Consider the following 23,145-nt stretch of genomic DNA (forward strand, 5'->3'; position numbering starts at 1 on the left):
CTTCAAAGCAGTTGCCTGACTAACATATTTTATCTTGCTACTCTTATTTTTTTGCTTTGCATCTGGCTTTTAATGCCTTCTGGGTTTTTTTTTTTCTTCTTTTAACATTTTTATTTTTTATTTTCTGTGATTGGTATTTCTTTGTTCAATTCAGGTTAGAATTGCCCCTACTGTCACTACCTGGAGTAACAAAACTCCTACCGCCCTTCCCAGCCATCCACCTGCAGCCTCTCCCTCTGACACACAGGTATATCCTTCATTATTCATCTTTGAGCAGAATTCTGCTCGCCTAAATATATATAGTTAAATATTCTCTACTGCCCTTTCCTTAATTTCCCCTCCCCCATCTATCCGCCTGCTTATTGCATTTTAATGCTTTAGGATACAAGAAGACGTTTTTGGGACAATTAGTTTATTTTCTTCTCCCTCTCCTTTTGCAGTTCTAAATGGACCTCACCTAGAAAAATACGATCTGAAGTTCTAACAGTGGTTTAAATCTGATTTCACTGAAGATTTTCTTTTTTCTTTCCTGTTTGTTTTTGAGCATTGCAGAAATTGAAGAGAAATGAAAGTTCCCTTGTGGCATTTATACTTACATTTCCAAAATGTGGATGGAATTTAGTAGAGGTGGAAAATCCTGGTGACTTATCATAAATATAATTGACACTGTTTTATGAAGTTATTAGCGTATGTTGCCATGTATTGTGCTTAATACTTTAGACCTGTCTGATCTTTAAATCACTTAGAATTTGTTGCTCAGAAAATGTGTTCTAAAGAAGACAGAATGTGCAAAATGCAGTGTTTCTTATACAGTAAAGCTTAACAAAATAAACAACCCATTTCAGAGATTATAAATCCATCTGGGAAGGTTATTGTTTCCGATTGTAATCCTCCTTTTTATCATATTCTTATTTCTTAGGGAGAAAATGCACCACCTCCAGGTTTCATAATGCATGGAAATGTTAATCCAAATGCGACCACAGCTCAGCTTCCCACGTCTCCGGGTCACATGCACACCCAGGTACCACCTTATCCGCAGTCACAGCGTAAGTAGCGCGACCCTGAAGTCCTTGCACAACAGCATGTCGTACCCAATGTAAATACCACAAAGCTCCAAACCCATGGTCAAATCAGTTTTAACAAGTAAAGAAAGAACTGCATAGTACTTGAGAGAGAGAAACATAGCTTCCGTCAGAGGCAGCCCTAATGCGCATGCTAAGAAACAGCTCCCCTGTCAGTCCATTCAGAACCGTTGACTCCTGTTCCTGAGCAATTACTGAGGACAGTGAATTGTCCCTCAATTTTGGTATTAAGAAACAATTTTTGAGGTGATTTGGTTATATATTCTTTCCTTTCAGCAAGATGACACAAACCATTTTTGGAAAAATGGCTCCCAGGGACATTTGTTGTTGTTTTCCACTTATTTTACCTTTTTAAGAAATAAACTTTATTTTTTAGAGCAGTTTAGATAGCAGATTTGAGTGGAGAGTACAGCAAGTTCCAGTACTCTCCCTGCCGCCAGGTACAGCCTGCTCCGCCATCAACAGCCTGCCCCTCACTGGAACATTTGTCCCAGTAAATGAATCTGCACTGACACACCATCCTCTCCCAAAGTCCATAGTTTACTTTAGGGTTCTCTCTTGGTGTTGAGCATTCAATGGATTTTGACAAATGCATGGTAATAACATGTACCCACCATTGGCTTTTGTTTTTTAGAAAATACTTGCACTTATAAAGTGCTATCACCCCTATTTTTCTCTTATTTACATGAAGAGAAAAAAATCTCCAAGGGGAAAATTATATGACTAAACAACTATTAAAAAAGCAAGAGGCCACTGTCTAGTAAGAACTAATTTTAATTAGCATGTTCTATGCTAAAATAGATATTCTTAGTTAACATGAATACAGATTTGACACAATTTTTCACTTGTGAAAATGCTGTCTTCAGAGTAGAACAGGTACAGTTCTAGTAGATTCACTCTGTAGAGGTCCATCCCTACCCCGGGTCATGATGAATGTGGTAATATTCTCTAATCTGGGCTCAGGTCTTTGCATCAAAACATTAGTTGGCTGCCTGAATGCTTACTAAACAACTGTGTATAGCAAATGAAATACTATATAGTAATTGTTTTATCAGGGATCTTAAGAGAGTTGGCTATTAATCTGGAACTAAGCTCAAAAAATCACAATTTGGGTAGCTGACTATTTTACTAGATGCTGGAGAAGGTATTTGATTCAAAACAATGGCACTTACCCTACAATGCTTACAATGGAGGAGATGGAGATGTTGAGCCGCCACCAGGGTCCCTGTAATTTATTGTAACGGGGAGTGCTTTGGATGTGTAATTCCTGCGTGGTTCCATCTGGTGGCTGGTCGGTGTCACTGCAGTCTTTTCTCAGGCACAGGAAGTCTCAGAAAAGGTCTTTCGATTTTTGGGTTTGGAGATTGAAAATTTTCCATAGCCATAAGCAGTCTGGAGATGGCGTATTTCACATATTGGACCCAATGACCTTTAGTATATTTAAGGGTATCCAAGTCATTGAAAGTGTAACATATAAGTGTTAATATTTGGTTGTAGCTTACTGATATAAGAATAATGAGAAAAATAATTTCCATAGAATGAGATAACTTTGGCTTTTTGTTGCTGTCAACAAACTTTAACTAATTAAAATTTCTGTTTCTTCTCCTTGGTGTAGCTTATCAACCAGCCCAGCAGTATTCCTTCGGAACAGGGGGGTCAACAATGTATCGACCTCAGCAGCCCGTTGCTCCTTCTGCTTCCAACGCTTACCCTAACACCCCTTACATGTCTTCTGCTTCTTCCTATTCTGGGCAGTCTCAGCTGTATGCAACACAGCACCAGGCCTCTCCATCTACCTCCAGCTCTGCTGCTTCTTTCCCTCCTCCCCCTTCCTCTGGAGCTTCCTTCCAGCATGGCGGACCAGGAGCTCCACCATCGTCTTCAGCTTACGCACTGCCTCCTGGAACAACAGGTACACTGCCTGCTGCCAGTGAGCTGCCTGCGTCGCAAAGAACAGGTCTGCGCTTGAAAGGGATTTGGTTTGGCTCCCTCCTTTATTTTTTCATGAACACGTGGGCGGATGGAGGGGAGTTATTTTGGACTCTTTGTAAACCAAGTTATTGGAGTTTTATTGATTGAGTTTTTATAACAAATTCTAAAACTATTTCTAAAAGTGTGATCGTCCCATAATGAACTGTAGTTGCTAAATGAGGAAAACTTTAGCGCTTCAAAAGGGTGATAGTGTATAATCTGCCACTGAACATAAAGTAAGTGATAAGAAATTAATTGGCAAGATAAGTGGTGTGTGGAACTAGATTTAATTGACACTAATTTCTTTAGAGCAAAAGTTTGTTCTTATGGAGAAGTTTCCCATTTTTAAAATTATTTGTGCCTTAAACCCATTCATGGAGATTAAACAGTATAGGGTCTTAATGAGATTGTACATAATTTTATAGTTAGGTTTATTTATAAAGATGAGGGATCTTGGTATGCTTATGTAAAGGAAAAAAGTGAGAGAGCACAGCTCTGACAGAGAGGATCTCTAATGAGAGAGCAGAAAGAGTAGAAAGTCCATGGACAGTAGTGCAGCGATTCTTCATTAGGGCAGCAACACCCTCAGATCTTTTAGGAATTTCAAGGATTAGATAGATAGGTAGATAGTCGGTCAAATAGTGTAGTTGTGCCTAAAATTTTCTAATTAAAATCATAATCTTAAATTATTATTATGCTGAAAGACATGTTTTCTAAATTCTTATCTCATATTACAATTAGAGCATTACATTGATTTTTATGGGTAGGTTATATTATCTGGTTTTCATTTTGGACCAGCAAAAGGGGCCTCAAAAGCATGTGTTATAAATAGGGATTGATGAATCAGGGTTAAGAACCACTAACCATACTGGTTAAGAATGTAAGCTTTGGAATTCGGCATCCTGGGTTTGTACCCCAGCTTTGGGGAAGTTACTTAAACTTCTTCAAGCCTCCATTTCCTCAGAATAATAATAATATCTACTCATCATCTTATAAAGAAGATTGAATGCATTAATACATTAAAGCATTTGGAGACAGTGACTGTAAAATTAGCTGTGATTACACAAAACCTGACTCAAAATTAGAGCTCTGTGCCTTTTCTTATTTGAAAATAGTTTCCCGTTTAGATTATAACTGATGTTTTTGAACTAAAGGGGCAAAGAGGTGAATGAATCTTGCTTTGCTCCTAATACTTGAGTTGCTCCTGGAGAGTCCGGTATATATATTTTTTTCATTTAAGCAGTAGCTGTAATTACCGAAAACATTTGTCATAAAATAGGATCTATTGAAAAAATATTCTTTTCTACCAAGGTCTCATGAATGCAGAATTATATACCTATCTCCTTTCTCCTCAGATATATAAAGTCCACCAAAATCTCACACACACACACACACACACACACACACACACACACCTCTCTGTATTTCCCTTTACTGTACAAATGAAATTTCTATAACTTCCAATATAAATAGTTAAATAGGCTGATATTTTAGAGAGGAGTGTTAATTCAGTTGTAGAGTTCAAAAAATTACCTTCTAAAACCTCAGTGAGGGAAGACAGTATCTATTCTGAATAGTTGATAATAGAGTTCTTGATTGAAAGATGAGTTGCAGAAAAATCCCCACTTTAAAGTGGTGCAGGGAAATAGGGAGGTGAATTATCATTTACTGAACATACATTGGACATGTACCATCATTTGCCATATATTTTCTTATTCTCAGAGCCATGAGAAACAGAAATAAATATTTTTTTAATTTACTTGAGGAAACTTGGTTTCCTCGGAGTTAAACTCACGGTTGCATGATGATAGTCTCTAAGTTGAGATACAAACCCAGGTCTCAGTCTATAAAGCCTGAGTTCATTCTTCTTTACCAGATGGTCTAGTCCTGATAGAAGTGATAGAAATAGTTGTCAGTGTTAGAATTAGCAAAAACCCTATAACAACACTGTTTTAGGCATTTTATTTCATCATCTGAGTTAAATATTTGCATGAGTGTTTTTTTTCTCCTTAAGCAAAAGTGTATTTGGCCTTGAGATAAAGTCTTTGCTTGTATACAAAGTAACAGAATGTTCTAACCTGGCTGAGAAACAGTGACTAATAGGAAGAAGCAAACATTTTTCAGTATTCAGCATGTACTAAGCCAGCTGCTTTGTTAGCTCTTGCCTATTAATAGTCCCCTGTATTTTAATTAATAATTACAACTTTACCATATTTTATTTTTTGATTTCCTAAAAATTTTGTTTACAGTGTGCAAATAATTGTGAATGAAAATTTTCTTTCTTATGTGTCTTATCATATCGTGGTTTTCTGTGGGACTTGGAAACTGCATTTGTCCAGTGGATAATTCATGACAGACACCAGGGTTCACAAGGCCTGTAACTGTTAGTGAACCTCAAAATTATGCCTGAGGCTCAAAGAAACCAGTGTTGTAAATATCAGAACATTCAGTAAATTCTTAATGAGTGCTCGTTTGGTCTATAATCAGAATTATTCCAGGCAGAGGTAGAGAGACAGAAGAGAACAGTACATTTCTAGTGAACACCACATAGTTTTGTTCTAAGTTGGAACATAACATTTATATCTGGCCCAGATTTTGGAAAGCCTTAAATGCCAGGGTAAGAAGTTGATAGTTCATACAGTAAGCAGAAAGTTTCATGAAGGAGTTTGAAGTGCTCAAAGGCATGGTCATCGTGGTACTGTGGAGGCGGCCCTGCAGAATAGACTGTGGGCATCATGGCAGAATCAGAGGAAAGGAAAATAGGCCCCTCTCAGTTCCAAGTATAAAGTAACAGCCTCTGTTAGGATAGAACAGTGTCATTTCAGTGGTAGCAACACACAAAGCAGGAAGTTTCCTCTGTTTTACTCTCTAGGATAATTAGGATCCTGGCTGTCACTTTTTCCACCTCCTGAGTTAACCTGTGCTTATTACTAAGGGAGAGCACTTTCAAATATGAAGGCCTCCGAATTTTACTCAAAAATTATTTGCTGATAAAATGTCCTTCAAGCTATTATAAAACTGCTTTTGAGTAAACATTGATTTTGTTAAACAGTGGAAAATTTAATTTAGGTATATAGTCTTGTGCTTTGTCACATAGAAGTCGTGAAGGGGCATAATGTTACATATTTTCACAGAACAGTGTTCTGAAAAATTTTTTTAAATTTTCAATTTCATGACCTTTTTAATGTGGCATGCTAGGCTTATAGGGGAAATGGAAAGTTAAGAAGGATGCTCTATTTTGTCTGTCTCAAATTGTCTTCTAGCCAAAAGTCTTCATACCATTGGCACTAATAAAGAATCCACTGAAAAGTATCTTAGCAAGTGCATAGCAAATTATCCTTCTGCAAGAATACCTAAGAAGGGTCCCAGTGAGAAGTGGGAGTAAAGATGTATCAAGTAAGGCTGGTATGCAGCTGCACCCCTGTATGTGGGACGATGTAGTTCCCTCTTCCTTCCCGCAAAATACTGGAGAACTAAGCCTATGCTAAGGTGAATAAGGGTCTCCAGTACCATGCCATATTCAAATTTTAAATTAGTTTTGCCTTGATTTTTATTAATTTTTCACTGCAGGATTTTCAAAGACTCCAAATAGTATAAAGAATAAAATATAAATTATCTATAATTCTACCACCCAGATATTACCACTGATAATACAGGTTTATTTATTCCCTTCATACACATATATACATACATGTGTGTATGTATGCATCTATTAAAAATATTTTTAATGTGGTAAATATACTAACATAAAATTTACCATTTTAACCATTTTTAAGTGTGTAGTTCAGTGACATTAAGTACATTTACATTGCTGAAAAACCATGGCCACTTATCTGTCCCCAGAAGTTTTTCATCATCTTACACTGGAACTATGTACGCATTAAATAGCTCCATTTCCCCCAGCCCCAGGTAACCACTGTTCTCTCCGTCTCTGTATTTGACTACTTTATGTACCTCATATAAGTAGAATCATACAGTATTTGTCCTGTTGTGACTGGCTCTTTCACACCCTCCAAGATTCATGTGTCAGAATTTCCTTACTATTTAAGGCTGAATAATATTTCACTGTATGTATATTGCACATTTTGTTCATCCATTTATTTGCACGTGGGCATTTTAGCTATTGTGAATAATGCTACTTGAACACAGGTATACACATATCTGTTCAAGTCTTTGCTTTCAGTTCTTTAGGATAAAACCCCGAAATGGGATTGCTGGATCAAATTCAATATTCAGTATTTAATTTTTTGAGGAACCATTATACTATTTTCCACATCTACAGTGACACTTGTTTTCTGGGTTTTTTTTTTTTCCTAATTCTAGCCATTCTAATGAGTAGTATCTTGTGTGCATGTATTTTTAAAGAATTGAGATCATAATACCCATACATACACACACAATTTCACATCTTAGATTTTTTCTTAATAGTACACATGAACCATTTTTTTCATGCCTTTAAAGTCATGCCATGTTTTAAAAAGAGATTTTTCTTCATTTTATAGTTTTTGAAAGAGTAAAAAAGATTCTCTTTATAGTATTATGGTAAATTATGTCTATGATTAGACTATGCTGTATTGATTTATTTTTAATAACTATTCTGTGTTGATTTTTTTTAAAATGTTGGCCAGCAGTATCATTTTGCACATCTATAATGAACCTCCATGATACTGTTTCCTAGAGATATGTATTTTGTTCATGTAGCTTGCTTTATCTAATGGTGCTATTAAAGAGTATTTATAGAGATCAGTTTAGTTGTGTTTTTAAAAAGTCATAGTTAAATAGTCAATTTAAAGACTTGAAAAAATTGAAAAGGGTTTGAATTTATAGCTGAGACAAAACTGCATTAAATTGATAAGAGATTTGAACAAGGATTATCTGGGCTGAAATAAAAATGGCTAAATATATCACATGGTTTGAGATTGGGAGGAGCCAGGAATATACTTCGCAGGAGAACTTTGGTTATTGTACAGTTGTTACTTTCTATTCAACAAGGCATTCTCCACCCTCAAGTTATGTGAGCTAGTCCACTGGTTGTCTGCTTCTGCTGCAAGTCTTTTTGTTTGTAATTTTGATTAAGTGTCATTCCTACTTTGAATTTGATTTGATTTCATCATAAATTTGGGAGTCATTTTACGAAAGGGTTATATGAACTTGCTCCACTTGTGCTTATAGTTTTTGAAATCTCAAGATATCCTCCCAGGCTTCAATAGCCAGAGCTTAAGTCACTGCCATAAGAGATTAGAGGGGAAACTGCTATCATCTCCTCCTGCCTCTCATGGAGCAGGAGAGAAAGGCATGTTGTTGAAACTACTTTGTGAAAGAAAAAATAAAGGGTCATGGCCAGGGTATTTCTGGTACCTCAGGCTTATAATATCCAGGCCCTCTCAGCCCACAAGTGGAAGTCTTGTGCTAGAGAATACATTGGTAGTTGCAGGCCAGGTCAGCCCTCAGTAGTAATGTGCGCACAGTGACTCCCAGGGATTCACTGACTGCCGTTCTAGGAGGTTATATCTTGCACAGGGAGTTATAAAGTCATCATGTAAGGCAAAAATAGGAAATCACTTATAAAAAATAGGAAATCCCTAATCACTTGTTTCTTCATGTAAGCCATTGAAGCTGTTGGTTTGCATATAGGAGCCATATTGTATGGAAATTGTCTGTTCAAAACTCCACACAGATTTCAAGCTATGGGATTACCTCTCCACCTCACAGTTTCTCAGGCATGTCCGCTTCAGTAGAGCTCAAACCGAATTGAACTCATTAATTGCTGTATTATCTTGGTTTCTGTATCCATAAAGGAAGAGAGTTGGATTTCCATCAGTTATATATGCATATAATGGCCGTCCACTGCATACTTTAGATTTGAGGGTGGGCCTGGCCTGACCCTGAATATCTAATAATTTTGGCATTGCTCTGTTAGTTTCCAGCCTTTTTACCCTCTTGTCCACTGCCAGAAACTTCAGTTAAGAGATGTAGTGGTTTCTGAAAGACCTGTGCTAAACAGTCTACAAATCCATATATTCTTACAGAAAAGACAATATGGGATGGTTATGTTTACTGAGCCTGTTCTTATTTATACTCATATCATGGTGTGATGTGAATTACATGAAATTACAATTCGTCAGGCTGCAGACCCCTGTTGCCTCCTAAGTCTAGCAGTAAAGTGGTATTACCTTGTTAAGACTGTCTGACATTCTCATCTTTAACAAGTGCAGGGCTGAAAGTCTGCAGGATGGTGTAGAAAGCCTCCCATTTTTCTTTAAATCCCCACTAAAAGAGGGCTTTGACCAGCAGCATTGGCATTACTGGGAGCCAGCTGAAACAACAGAATCTCGGTCCTTTCCCTATACTTAGTTTGAATTAGAAGCTGCAGTTTAACAAAATCCTCAGCTGATTTTAATTCACAGCTTTAAATAGTACCAAATGCTCTCCCGCCCCCCCCCTTGATATTATTGATCAGGAAAAATCCATGCAAACAGGGACATTATTTTAAGTAGGCAGGAAAAGTTTTTTCTTAGAAGAGACACGTGGCACAGGAAGAGAAAAAAGTAATGTTTAAGAGTTAATTGGATGTGACACAACCTAAATGAATTCAGTTTACCCAAAAGCTGATTACTTTTTTAATTAGACAAAAGACATTTCATGTGACTTGATTAAAAAGAGGTTTTTTCCTTTAAAAAATTAGTTTTTTTTTTTCTTTTTTGGCTTGATGGAGGGAGAAGAAGCAATTACAAAATGAGTTTAGAATGTTTTTGATGATAATACTGTTTAAGTGACTTTTACATTTTGTCTGCAGAAGATCAGTCTATGCAAGACCAGGCACCTATGTTGGAAGGTGAATCAGTTATAAAATGTACCTTTGGAAAATTTTCAATCATTAAATACAGTTAATGAATGGACATTCACAATAATGCATGTGAACCTCAAAGTTTGATGATATTCTGAATCTGATCAGTATCATTTTTAAATTTGGATTCTTAATCAAATCAAATCTTAAGAGTTGATTGGATTAACATGGTGACACAATAGCTTTAAATCATTAAAGTCGTCTATTTTATATAATCATAAAGACAATGACTACATCAAAATGGTCTTAGCTATGAGTATGATTAGAAAGTGATGAGAGAGATTTGAATGATTCTCTGTACATGCCCAGAACTTTAAAACTTTGTTAAGCAGATAGCAGCATGTAGGTTAATGTTTTTTGATTAGCTCTTCAGTGTTTTGAGGCTCTTTTGGCATTTTGTCTCCCCATAAACCTGTTGAAAATTCCATTTTTAGAATCAAGGCAATTGAGGGGCACCTGGCTGGCTGGCTCAGGGGCCGTGAATTTTACGCATTGGGTGAAATAAATTTAAAAATTAAATAAAGTTTTTAAAAAATCAAGGGAAATGAGTATATGCTGGTTAGAAGGTACTATTTTTTAAAAAGTTTCTGTGACATTATGAATGAATCACAGGTTCTTTCGTCTAAATTTTGTTGTGATTTCGTATCATGGATATCAATAGAATAAAAGGTAAAATACTGAAAGAATGTTTAATTTGTTAAAAGAGGAGTAATTTTTGGTCTTTACATATACACATACACAAAATTCAATGAAATGTAAAATGATTATATTTTGATTTCAAAATTATCTTTATTTCTGGCATGTTTTTTTTTAAAGATACTGGCATTAAGATACTTAATGAATTCTGCTACTGATGTCTGGTTTTCACTTTGAGATGAAGATTTGTTGGGGGGGGGGATTAGAGTTGACAGTTTAATTTTATATTTGCTGCCAATGTGGAATTTTTTTGTGTGTGGCATTAAAAAAAATCTTATCACAGATATTTGAATGCTTTTTTATACCTTATAAGTAACTCTGAAGGGAAAGATGATGAAAATTGCCTGTGTTGTATAGTTGGAACCTGTATTTTTTTAACACTTTCCTGCCACGTGGATAATTTGCTTATGTTCAGTTGCTTATATTGAATGACTCTCTTGGGAAGTAGGAGATTGTTATTTTTACTCTTTTTGATATGCTCAATACATCAAGGTGTTTTGTTGGGGTTTTTTTTTTTTTTTTTTTTTTTAGCAGACTTAGGTGATTTATTTTTTCTTTATTAGAAGATAATTTCTTAACTGATCTTTGAAGGTTATACACCAGCCTTCAGAGACATAACCATCATAGACATAAACACTTCACCATCCCTAAATTTAGGTCAGCTCTTTCACTTTCAATGGAAATAATGTCAAGTTATCTTGCCTACTAAGCCAACACCTTGTCACTATTTGAAGGAATGAGTTTGTGAGTCAAGGGCTACAGAGTGATCCCCACAGTTGAGCTGGTAAAACTTTTGTGATAGTTATCCTCAGCTTAGCTAAGGCAGATTTTGAAGGTACTGTACGATGGATACAATTTAGTTTTCCTCTTTTCAGAATTCTAAAGGAAATTGCTCTTTATTATCTGTTATAGGTCCTCAGAATGGTTGGAATGATCCTCCAGCTTTGAACAGAGTACCCAAGAAGAAGAAGGTACCAGAAAAAGATATCTATCCAGTTGCCTACAGATGTTCTTTAATCATGTAGCCACCTGGAACACACCATCCTTTACTGATCCTTTTAAAGGCAAAGCTTACTGACTGATAGGTTTAAAGTGCATTTCAACTTGCATCTTCTCCATGAAGGGAAGGAAAAAAAGTTAAAAACAGTACAGTGGTATGAATTTAACTCCCTTTAGAAGAGAAGATATAGGGGTGCCTGGGTGGCTCAATCAGTTAAGTGTCTGACCTTAGCTCAGGTCATGATCTCGCGGTTTGTGAGTTTGAACCCAGTGCCAGGCTCTGCGCTGATAGCTCAGAGCACCTGCTTCATATTCTGTGTCTCCCTCTCTTTGCCCCTCCCTTGCTTGTGTTCTCTATCTCTCTCTCTCCCAAAAATAGATACGTAAACATTTAAAAAAGAAGAAGAAAAGATGTAAATTTCTAACAGGTTTCTTTCAAAGAATAGGAAACAAAATTTTCCAGTGATTTTTATGTCTTTTAGGGTTCCAACAATAGTCATGAATTTGGTAATTATATTTTGGACTATTTTTGTCTATCACATACAGTATGAATGAAGAAATAACCTTGTATCTGACTATTGTTTAAATGTCAGTAACCGTTGACACCGTTAGAGCAGAAGATAAGATTCTTCTTGTCTTCCTTCTCTCCAAACATTTCTACCTTTTTTTTAAAACTCTTGGTGATGTCCTTTCCTCAAATATAGTAAGGAGAGGTCATGACAGTAAAATTGGGAGGCACTAAATGAGCAAAAAAAGCCCCCAAACTTTAGGTTAGTAATAATCGGGGATTTAATTTAACCTACTTTTAATATGATTGAATTGACAATTAATATCTACTTAGTGATCTAGGAAAGGATATTACATCCTGGTCACATTAAATACACATTATCTGACTCTACTATTGCTAGATATAATTCTCTAGACTATGAGATCCTCTTTCAAAAACACCAGGTGTTGGTTCCCAATATGAGGGTAAGTGTGGAAGGCAAAGGGGAAATGAGAAGTCCAGTTTTGAGTTCTCCACCCGTCTGAGACAAATTAGCTCAACTTTTATGTTTTACTGTAGAATTCTGCATAAAACTTCATTTGAAAAAAGTATTCTATTTAAAAACATTTTTAACCTTATTTAAATGTGAAGAAATATCTTTTTTCTTATGCTTGATGTCTTTTATTTCTATCTTTTAAAAGATACCTGAAAACTTTATGCCTCCTGTTCCCATCACATCACCAATCATGAACCCTTTGGGTGACCCCCAGTCACAGATGCTGCAGCAACAACCTTCAGCTCCTGTACCGCTGTCAAGCCAAGCTTCATTTCCACAGCCACATCTTCCAGGTGGCCAGACCTTCCATGGCATACAGCAACCCCTTGGTCAACCAGGCATGCCACCTTTCTCAAAGCCCAATATTGAAGGTGCCCCAGGGGCTCCTATTGGAAATACCATCCAGGTAACATAAATCTGTGTAAATGGAATGGGGAGATGGCTCTATGTCAGTTCATTTTTTTTTTAATGTGTTAACTTTTAGGTTTACACCTTTATTAATGAACATCTAAATTTGGTTTCAGTTAAGACAACCTAAATAAAAAATAGTAACCCTTTTTTTTTTTTAAGATTGATCATGTAATGGATATTTTCAATTACATGGCCACAAACTTTTTAGAAGAGGCTTATATATTTGCTAGTGTATGTTTACACTAACTTGACAGTTGTAGTATGTTCACTTGACCTAATCAGTACCTACAATTTAAGATTACTTGAATCCATATTTCCAGCCAAGCTTGCTAAGCAGAAGCTATTTCTAACAGGCTTTCCCTTTAAAATATAAGATAAAAGTGTAATGAGTTATATCATTTCTTTTTTTTATTTTTTTTTTAATGTTTTTTATTTATTTCTGAGAGAGAGACAGACAGACAGACATAACAGGGGAGGGTCAGAGAGAGAGGGAGATACAGAATCTGAAGCAGACTCCAGGATGTGAGCTAGCCATCAGCATAGAGCCTGACGTGGGGCTCGAACCCACAAATCGTGTGATCATGACCTGAGCCGAAGTCGGACGCTTAACCGACTCAGCCACCCAGGCGCCCCGAGTTATATCACTTCTTATGTGCGTGTATGAGCCAATAATGTACAGCTTTATCTTCAGCTGGAGATAGAAATTTGTAGTTACTGTTCACATACAAACAGCTAGTTGGCAAGGTTCTAGATGATGAAGAATCAGATACAACAGACTTAAACATACAGAGATGAACATTTTGATCAATTCGTGAGAAGAGTTTGAGTCAAAGTCAACATACGAAGGTGAAACAAATCCCTGCCCAAAGTATAAAATTAGTTCTGTTTTTGTCTTTGATTCATTGAAGTCAAATTTGTAAAGATTGTATTTATCACAACAGTATGCTTTACTATTAAGAGAGAGTTCTGCTCACGCTGTCTCTCTCTCTCCTAGAAATAAAAAAAAAAAAAAAAAAGAGGAAGAAGAAGAAGGGGCGCCTGGGTGGCTTAGTCGGTTAAGCGTCCGACTTTCGCTTAAGTCATGATCTCGCGGTTCATGGGTTCAAGCCCCGCGTCGGGCTCTGTGCTGACTGCCAGCTCAGAGCCTGGAGCCTGTTTCAGTCTGTGTCTCCCTCTCTCTCTGACCCTCCCCTGCTCATGCTGCCTCTCTCTCTCCTAGAAATAAAAAAATAAAAAAAATAAAAACATCAAGAGACAGTTCTGCCTAAGGAACTTATAAATATTAAAAGTGGCATTCTAAAAACCAGCGTTTTGATGGAGATGAGAGGTCTTGTTTCTTTCCACAGGAATATAAATTATAAAGGTATATTGTTAATTATTATTTTTTTTTTTTTATGATTACACGTCTATGCTAGTTGGGGAAGCTACCCAGCCATTCACTTTTGTTTAGACTTGGAGTGCTCATGCAATTCTCACCTAGACCAGAACCTCAGTCACCATTGAAAGGGAGAGCTGCACAGATGTATGTGTTCAGCCAGGCCATAATACCTGCCCATCTAGATGTCTCTGAGGCGCCTCACCCTCCACATTTCTACAACCTTCTTCATAGCCTTCCTGGTCTTCTTTTGGCGCTTCCTGTTTCAGTAAATGGCACCATAATCCCTATTCAATCTAGCCAAAAACCTGGGAATCATCTTTATACTCTTTTTTCTTTAATCCCTCTTTCAAATCTTTCCCCAAATCTTGCCGATACTATTTTTAAATCTCTCTTTTTAAATGGTCCATGCTGCCCTCGTTTCCTGTCTCCAGCAGTGCAGGAACTTCTAACTGGTCTACAGGCATCGACTGTGATCCATGCATCTGGTCTTGTCTCCTCCTTCTTTAAAGCATTGTTCTCAGGATAAAGGCCAAATTATTTCACATTGTGTGGAAGCGCTTCAAAGCTTCATATTCCTCCTTGCTGTCTGTCTGCTTCAGCCACACTGGCCTCCTTGCTGTCCTCTTGTGTTGTGGTCCTTCCTTTGCACATGTTCTTCCTCGACTGGACCACTTTCACTTCCTCGTTTAACCGGTTAACTCCTATTTGTCCTTCTGATGTCATTTCCTGAAGAGAGCTTTCCCCTCAGTTAAATTGCAGTTATATTGCCTGTTGGTTCCATTAATGTTAATTTATTAGCTATAAAATGGCAATGTGGTTACTATTTTACAGGTATTTTGGCATTTTATTATTTTACTTTTTTCAAGTAACATCTTTCATTAAGATGTGTTTGTAAACTTTTTTTTTTTTTTTTTGTATGACATTTTAAAACTTTCTTTTCCTTCCTTTAGCTAAAAACTGCCAGAGAGCTGAGATCTTTCCTGAACTGGCTTAGAAATACATAGCCAGTGACTGGCACATAATTGCCTACTATTTTTTGAATGAATTTACTAATAAATCAGAACCCTACATACTTAAACATCCCTTCTTTGGTTTTCTATCTGTTCATTTAGTAACATCATGGTCTCTTCTATCCTAACTTTCGACTAGTTACCAACTTAGCCCAGTTACCAGCCTCCAAGGGTAACCAAAGAGGAGAAGAATGCAAAGATAAACAAAAATGAGCCAACAAGCAGAGCAAGCAGCCACTCTAACTAGCCAACTTTGTAATTGCCTTATTTTTTTTAATTTCCTACTGATGTAGGTCTACAGTCTACTTTCCATCAGATATGTACAGTAGTGATCAACAGTATGTTCCATAGTTCATCAAACTCTTTATATCCAGTTCTGTTTTTGAAAATCAAAGGTGTAGAAAGAGTGCCTGTACCTTCTACTGAATATTTGACTTTCATTTTTACTTCTCCTAAGGGATTTTACATGTTAATTTGTACAGCCTGTCTGCAAGGTGGTTAGCTAGTTTCTGTTTATCACAGATTTTCGGGGCTTGGTGTATAGGTAGCTTTTGGTCATTTCTAGTCATTTTATGCTGTTATTTCTTCCAGCATGTGCAGTCTTTGCCAACAGAAAAAATTACCAAGAAACCTATTCCAGATGAGCACCTCATTCTAAAGACCACATTTGAGGATCTTATTCAGCGCTGCCTCTCCTCGGCCACAGACCCTGTATGTATTTTTTTCTCATATTTTGCTTAATTAAAATAGTCATTGGGGTGCTTGGCTCAGTCGGTTAGGCGTCCGACTTCAGGTCAGGTCATGATCTCACCGTTGGTGGGTTCAAGGCCCGCATTGGGCTCTGTGCTGACAGCTCAGAGCCTGGGGCCTGCTTTGGATTCTGTGTCTCCTTCGCTCTCTCTCTCTTTCTCTCTCTCTCTCTCTGCCCCTCCCTCAATCGTACTCTATTTCTCTCTTTCTCAAAAAAAAAAATTAAAAATGTTTTTAAAAAATAAGCATTTATGGAGCTCTTCTGTAATTGTATGAAGTCTTACAAGATACTTCAAAAGTTTGTACAATAGTAATAAAACTAGCACTTGCGTAGTTTGCTTTACATATAAAAATATAATTATTTTCTTTTATATGTAAATTTATTTAATCCTCACGACAATCCCAGGGCAGGTAGATTTCAGTCATCTTTATTTCACAGATGACTAAATTAAGACAATAAGCACTTAAGTAACACCCAAGGTTAGAGCCAGAATTCAAACCCAGTCTGGCTCCAGAATTTCTGCTCTTGACCACTTTGCTGCATTGCCTTTCATCGGCAGACCTCATGTTTGGCACATAAATAGAACAGAATCGTGATGTGTAAGAAATTCAGGTTTGGGATTTCTTTCTGAGCTTACTCAAAGCCTTTAAAAGTAGATAGATAATCTTATATGTAACCTTGCAAAGATCTTAAAAGTAATTGTTTTCAATACTAGAGTCATGTTCATAGTTAAGCAACTGATTTTACTTAGTTTACTTAGAGGATGCCTGTAGATTGGCAACAACAGAAGTTCCACAAAGCTGTCTTGTTTTAGATGAAATCTCAATTTCTGTCAGCAAACATTGAATATGTTTATTTAGCCACTGGCCACTTGTCTGCTTGAAAAACAGCTCCTAGAATTTGTTGTTTCATCAAACATTGAGTATTAATATGTGCAACTTTCTTCCGGTCTTTTGGAAGGTGTTTCCTTTATTAAAAGTGTCAGGAAAACAGGAGCAAGGAAAGGTTAACATAAATCTTCATGCCTAGCATTCTGGAAGTGATAGAAAGACCAAGCTAGGAACAGAGAGCAGATGAAGCAGACGGCCTAGAATACACTGTCCCCTGTGTACACCTCTAAATAGGACACAGTCATTCAAAAATAAAAATGAAGGAAGACTCCAGCCCTCCTTCAGGAATGAGTCAGAATAGAAAGGTTGAGAAGGCACTATGTACCCAGCCCAACTCAATAAATTTTTGTTGATTTTAGACTCCTCTCTGGGTCAACATCTCCTCTTCATTCTGGGTCCACAGGAGGCCTGGGCAGAAGAGAACCACAAAAGACAAACTATTCCTATAATTCCTGTACCTAGGGGAGAGGTCCTAATATGCTGTTCCATCCAGCTGACTCTGCCATGTTGGGCAGGGCTCCTACTGGTAGCCAGATGAGATTAGCTTTGAGCGGGGACTGGAAGAGATCCCCGCCTTACAAGTCTATTTTTTAATCAGTAACTGGAATCATTATTACAGTATGGTTGTATTCATATCTACACTTTAGTTATTTTTATACACCAGGAAGTAATTTTGCTGCATGACTTAGTTTCTAATGTTATCCTTGATAGCTTCATCTCTTCCTCTGTCCTTTTCTTTTTTTTTCCTTTCAATTAGTTTTGAGTGTACAATATAGTGATTCAACAATTCTATACATTACTGGGTGCTCATCATGATAAGCGTACTCTTTAATCCCCTTCACCTGTTTCACCCATCCCCCCACACACCTCCCCTCTGGTACCATCAGTTTGTTCTCTGTAGTGAAGAGTCTGTTTCTTGTTTTGTCTCTCTTTTTTCCCCCCCTTTGGTAGTTTGTTCTGTTTCTTTTTTTCTCTTTTTTATGTTTATTTTTGAGAGAGAGAGACAGTGTAAGAAGGGGAGGGGCAGAGAGAGACAGAGACACAGAATCCGAAGGAGGCTCCAGGCTCTGAGCTGTCAACACAGAGCCTGACGTGGGGTTCAAAGTTATGAGCTGTGAGATTGTGACTTGTGCCAAAGTTGGACACTTAGCTAACTGAGCTACCCAGGAGCCCCTAGTTTATTCTTAAATTTCCCATATGAGTGAAATCAAATGATATTTGTCTTTCTCTGACTGACTTATTTCACTTAGCGTAATACTGTATAGCTCCATCCATGTTGTTGGAAACAGCAAAGATTTCATTCTTTTTGTGGCTGAATAATACTCTGTTGTATATATATACCACCCCTCTTTATCTATTCATCTATTGATGGACACTTGGGTTGCTTCCATAATTTGGGTATTGTAAATAATGCTGCAATAAACATAGAGATGCATGTATTGCTTTGAATTAGTGTTTTTGTGTTTTGGAGGTAAATACTCAGTAGTGTAATTACTGGATTATAGGGTAGTTCAATTTTAACTTTTTGAGGAACCTCCATACTGTTTACCACAGGGGCTGCACCACTTTGCATTCCCACCAACAGTGCAAGAGGGTTCTTTTTTCTCCACATAAGGAGAAACAACGATGTTGTTTCTTGTGTTTATTTTAGCCATTCTTATAGGTGTGAGGTGATAATATCATTGTAGTTTTGACTTGCATTTTCCTGGTGATTGAGTGGTATTGAGCATCTTTTCATGTGTCCGTATGTCTGTATGTCTTCTTTGGAGAAATGTCTGTTCATGTTTTCTGCCCATTTTTTAATTGGATTATTTGTTTTTTGTATTTCTGTCAGTTCTTTATAGATTTTGGATACTAACCGTTTATCAGATATGTCATTTGCAAATATCTTCTCCCATTCAATATGTTGCATTTTAGTTTTGTTGAATGTCTCCTTCACTGTATAGAAGCTTTTATTTTGATGTAATCCCAATAGTTTGTTTTTGCTTTTGTTTCCTTTGCCTCACGAGACAAACCTAGAGAAATGTTATGGCTAATGTCAGAGAAATTACTGCCTGTGCTCTCTAGGATTTTTATAGCTTCAGGTCTCACATTTAGTTCTGTAATTAATTCATTTTGAGTTTATTTTTGTGTATGGTGGAAGAAAGTGGTCCAGTTTCATTCTTTTGCATGTTGCTCTACAGTTTTCCCAGCACACTTGTTCAAAAGACTCTCTCTTTCCAATTGCATATTCTTGCCTCTTTTGTCGAAGATTGATTGACCATATAATTGTGGGTTTATTTCTGGGTTTTCTGTTCTGTTCCATTGATCTATCTGTCTGTTTTTGTGCCAGCACCATGCTATAGCTTTGTCCAGAATTATGATACCTTCAGCTTTGCTTTTGTTTTTCAAGATTGCTTGGCTATTTGGGGTCTTTTGTGGTTCCATATATATTTTAGGATTATTTGCTTTAGTTCTGTGAAAAATAATGTTGGTATTTTGATACATAAAAAAAATCGTTCAGCACAATCAAGTGGGATTTATTCCTGGCATAAAGGTGATTTGGTATTCACAGATTGATCATTGCTCGCTTTGGCAGCACATATACTAAAACTGGACCAGTACAGAGAAGATTAGCATGGCCCCTGCCCAAGGATGACATGTAAATTAGTCACATACACAGATCAATTGATATGATGCATCACATCCACAACAGGAAGGATAAGAACCATATGATCATTTCAGTAGATGCAGAAAAAGCATTTGACAAAATACAAAATCCATTAATGGTTAAAAACCCTCAACAAAGTAGATGTAGAGGGAACATACCTCAACATAATAAAGGCCACGTATGAAAAACCCACAACTAACATGATACGAAATGGGGGAAAGCTCCGAGCTTTTCCTTTCTCCTCTTGTGACATGCTGACATTCCATGCTGCAGCATACCCAGAGCATGTCAGCACTCCTCTGCCTGGAACGCTTCCCCCACGTGTCGGTATTGCTCACTGCACACTTGCTCTAGGCTTCTGCTCCAGTGTCCAGTAGCTGCCCGGCCTCTCTTCACGGCCCTGCGCTCCCAGCGCTTCTAGCCCCTCACTCTGTTAGCTTTCCTTCCTGGCACTCATCACCACCTCATGTACAACCTTTTTGCCACATGATAGAATCTGAGCTCCATGAAACATAAGCATGGCCTTAATAGGCACTCAGTAAATATTGAAGACCAGTGTCACTTGTAAGTCTACTGCATAATATAGGTCATTAAGTCAATCACATTGTAACTGAAGCTGTTAATTTTAGTTTTCTCTCACTGTACGTCTAGTACGGGGGCGGGGAGGTAGGAGCTCATTTTACTACTTCCATCTTAGTAATCTTAAGCCACCGGAAGGTAATTTTCTTTTTTTTCCCGGGGTTCTAAAAGCTCAGAAAGAAGCAGAATTAAACATATCAAATGTGACTAAGTGTACAAGTAATATTAAGGAATAAGAGTCCAGGGCACCTCTGTGTATGCCTGCTAGCACCCGTAATTTACAGTTTCTGTCCTTAGATCTTCTTTTCTGGTGTACAGTGACACCCTGCTCCTCCAGGTGGCTCCCCTGTTGTTTGCGGGCAGTGCAGTTATACATGCACATTCCTTGTCAGATGAGCGTGCAGTCCACCTGAAATCTGCCACTACGCCATCTCGCGCTCCCCAAGGAGGCCCCTTATCCTCTTACCCTTCTCCCCCAACCCCTGTTAAGAGGTTACTGAACTCTGTCCTAATGGTCTGTTCAGGTTTCTGGCTCAGAGTTGCCTCTGTTTCTTTATAAAATAGAGCTGGGGTGCTTGGGTGGCTCAGTCGGCTAAGCGTCCAACTTCGGCTCAGGTCATGATCTCACAGCTCGTGGGCTCCAGCCCCGTGTTGGGCTCTGTGCTGACAGCCAGCTCAGCGCCTGGAGCCTGCTTCAGATTCTGTGTCACTCTTTCTCTCTGACCCTCGTCTGCGTGCACTCTGTCTCAGTCTCTCAAAAATGAATAAATGTTAAAAAAATTTTTTTAATGAAGCTGTTCAGCATGATGAGTGTAAAAGTTAATGAAATGAGTTAAGGCAAAGTCTTTGGATTAAAGTTAATGTTCAAATATAACATAATCTGTTTTTCCTCTCCTGCAGCAAACCAAGAGGAAGCTAGATGATGCCAGCAAACGCTTGGAGTTTCTGTATGATAAACTTAGGGAACAGACAGTAAGTTTGTGCGAAAAAGAAGGATCTATGATAATCATTTTTTCCTAGTAGCTAGTTCATGAGCATCTTACTGGCACTTATATGTAATGCATTTGGGGGTAAAATTGTGACAGTTATAAAATGGGCTTTCTCTACCTGTGTCTTAAATGTCCTTTATTAGGGATGAGAGGGTAGTAGGGAGAGAGAGAGTATGTGTTTGTCAGCTGGCGGTGCAGTTTTAACTCTTCTTGTAACAAAGAGTAGAAATACAGTCTGGCTTGTAGTGGCCCTGGGGTAACTGGTCTTCTGTTCACTATATATGTCCATGTTGTTTGCATTTCAACATTCTTTTCCCCACCCTCACATCAGTCCCATCCCTTATTTCACAAGAACCAAATCAAGTTGATGTAACGGTGGAAGTGGTGTGGTCCAAAATAAATTGTTCCCTCAAAAGTATTGGCATGTAGGCCAAACAGTGGGGGACAAAAACTATAGATTTTATGGTTTTTAAAAGATGGTAAGATTACAAAAAACAGTTAAGAGCTGATAAATTGAGTACATGGTAAGCGCTATTGCCCTACCTGCGCAGGTAGACACAAGTTCAAGATCTCTATTGTAGACAAGGTTTGAGAATAAATAGGGTCCTTACTTTGAGATATTGTGAGTAAGTCTTTAAACGTCTTCATATACTTGGGAACATTTTTAAAAAGTGGGAGACTATATCTAAAAATAATTGAAGAAGGAGCGCCTGGGTGGCTCAGTCGATTAAGTGTCCCACTTTGGCTCAGGTCATGATTTCACAGTCTGTGGGTTCAAGCCCCGCGTCGGGCTCTGTGCTGACAGCTCAGAGCCTGGAGCCTGCTTCAGATTCTTTGTCTCCCTCTCTCTCTGCCCCTTTCCCCCTTTCTCTCTGTCTCTGTCTCTCAAAATAAAAAAAATAAAGACATAAAAATTTTTTTTAAATAATTGAAGAAGTAAAGCTCGTAAGTGGAAGAAGACGTTAGCATTTCAGCTTGGGGTGGGAATCTGGCTTCTTCTCTATAAAAAAAATACCTGGCTTATACATTTTCATAATTCATAATAATTTCCTTACGTACGTCATTTTGTCATGGTTCTACTTTATGACTTAAAGAGTTGCTTGGTCTAAGTAACTTTCTAGAAATACTAAATGGTTTATTTGCTTTTTTATAATATTTATTTCAAGCTCCTTTTAAATATCAGTGTTTATGGGAATTTCTTCCTTAATTAATTTTTTTTCTTGATTCTACCTTTATTTCAGCTTTCACCCACAATCATCAATGGTTTACACAACATTGCAAGGAGCATTGAAACGCGAAACTACTCAGAAGGATTGACCATCCACACCCACATAGTTAGCACCAGCAACTTCAGTGAGACCTCAGCTTTCATGCCAGTTCTCAAAGTTGTTCTCACCCAGGCCAATAAGCTGGGTGTCTGAAAGGACATCTTTACTCCCAGCCCACATTGCCATTCCTCCAAAGAAGCATATTTCAAGAAATGTTAAGATACGGACCAATCCTCATTAGCATGTTTCCATAGCAGCCAGTCAAGAGCATTTACACTATTCCTGCAGATATACTCACCTTAGAACTGCTCAAAGCCCAGGTGCTTTCTTTTGTTTTAATCTTTTATTGCCCATGATGATTTTCCTATTCTGCAAATAGTGTATTTCCTGGATTGCACTAGTGTGTTTTCCTGAAGTATTCTGATCAAATGTGGTTTTTAAAACCTCAGTATACTTTTTGGAAAAGGAGCATCTCGTTATGCATAAAGCAGAGCTAAAACTAAATTTCTTTCCCGTCCTCCCTACTTCCTCCATGTCAATCAAATTAAAGTGTGTAATCCTATTTTGTGTGTATGTAGTCT

At 37.6% G+C, this 23,145-nt stretch overlaps 1 protein-coding gene and 1 non-coding gene across 12 annotated transcripts in view; both read left to right on the forward strand.

The window, feature by feature from the left end:
• Window positions 1-23,126, forward strand: part of SEC31A (SEC31 homolog A, COPII coat complex component) — a 73,380-nt gene extending 50,254 nt beyond the window's left edge. For 7 of the 11 annotated variants that reach the window (XM_039253947.1, XM_039253954.1, XM_039253951.1 and 4 more), the window contains 7 exons: window positions 920-1,046; window positions 2,698-3,039; window positions 11,509-11,567; window positions 12,784-13,044; window positions 16,029-16,148; window positions 21,208-21,279; window positions 22,538-23,126. In XM_039253947.1, coding sequence (XP_039109878.1) covers window positions 920-1,046; window positions 2,698-3,039; window positions 11,509-11,567; window positions 12,784-13,044; window positions 16,029-16,148; window positions 21,208-21,279; window positions 22,538-22,717 — 1,161 coding nt within the window. In that variant the 3' untranslated portion in view covers window positions 22,718-23,126. The remainder of the gene's footprint in view (window positions 1-919; window positions 1,047-2,697; window positions 3,040-11,508; window positions 11,568-12,783; window positions 13,045-16,028; window positions 16,149-21,207; window positions 21,280-22,537) is intronic. The other 4 variants (XM_039253952.1, XM_039253956.1, XM_039253957.1 and 1 more) reach the window with 2 other exon arrangements.
• LOC120246481 lies at window positions 19,641-19,747 on the forward strand. The gene has a single exon (XR_005532068.1). It is a non-coding gene; the product is annotated as a U6 spliceosomal RNA (small nuclear RNA).
• Window positions 23,127-23,145: the final 19 nt, after the last annotated feature.

The sequence above is a fragment of the Hyaena hyaena genome, unplaced genomic scaffold (assembly GCF_003009895.1).
Source record: "Hyaena hyaena isolate Hyena2069 unplaced genomic scaffold, ASM300989v1 scaffold_469, whole genome shotgun sequence".
Taxonomy (NCBI): Eukaryota; Metazoa; Chordata; class Mammalia; order Carnivora; family Hyaenidae; genus Hyaena; species Hyaena hyaena.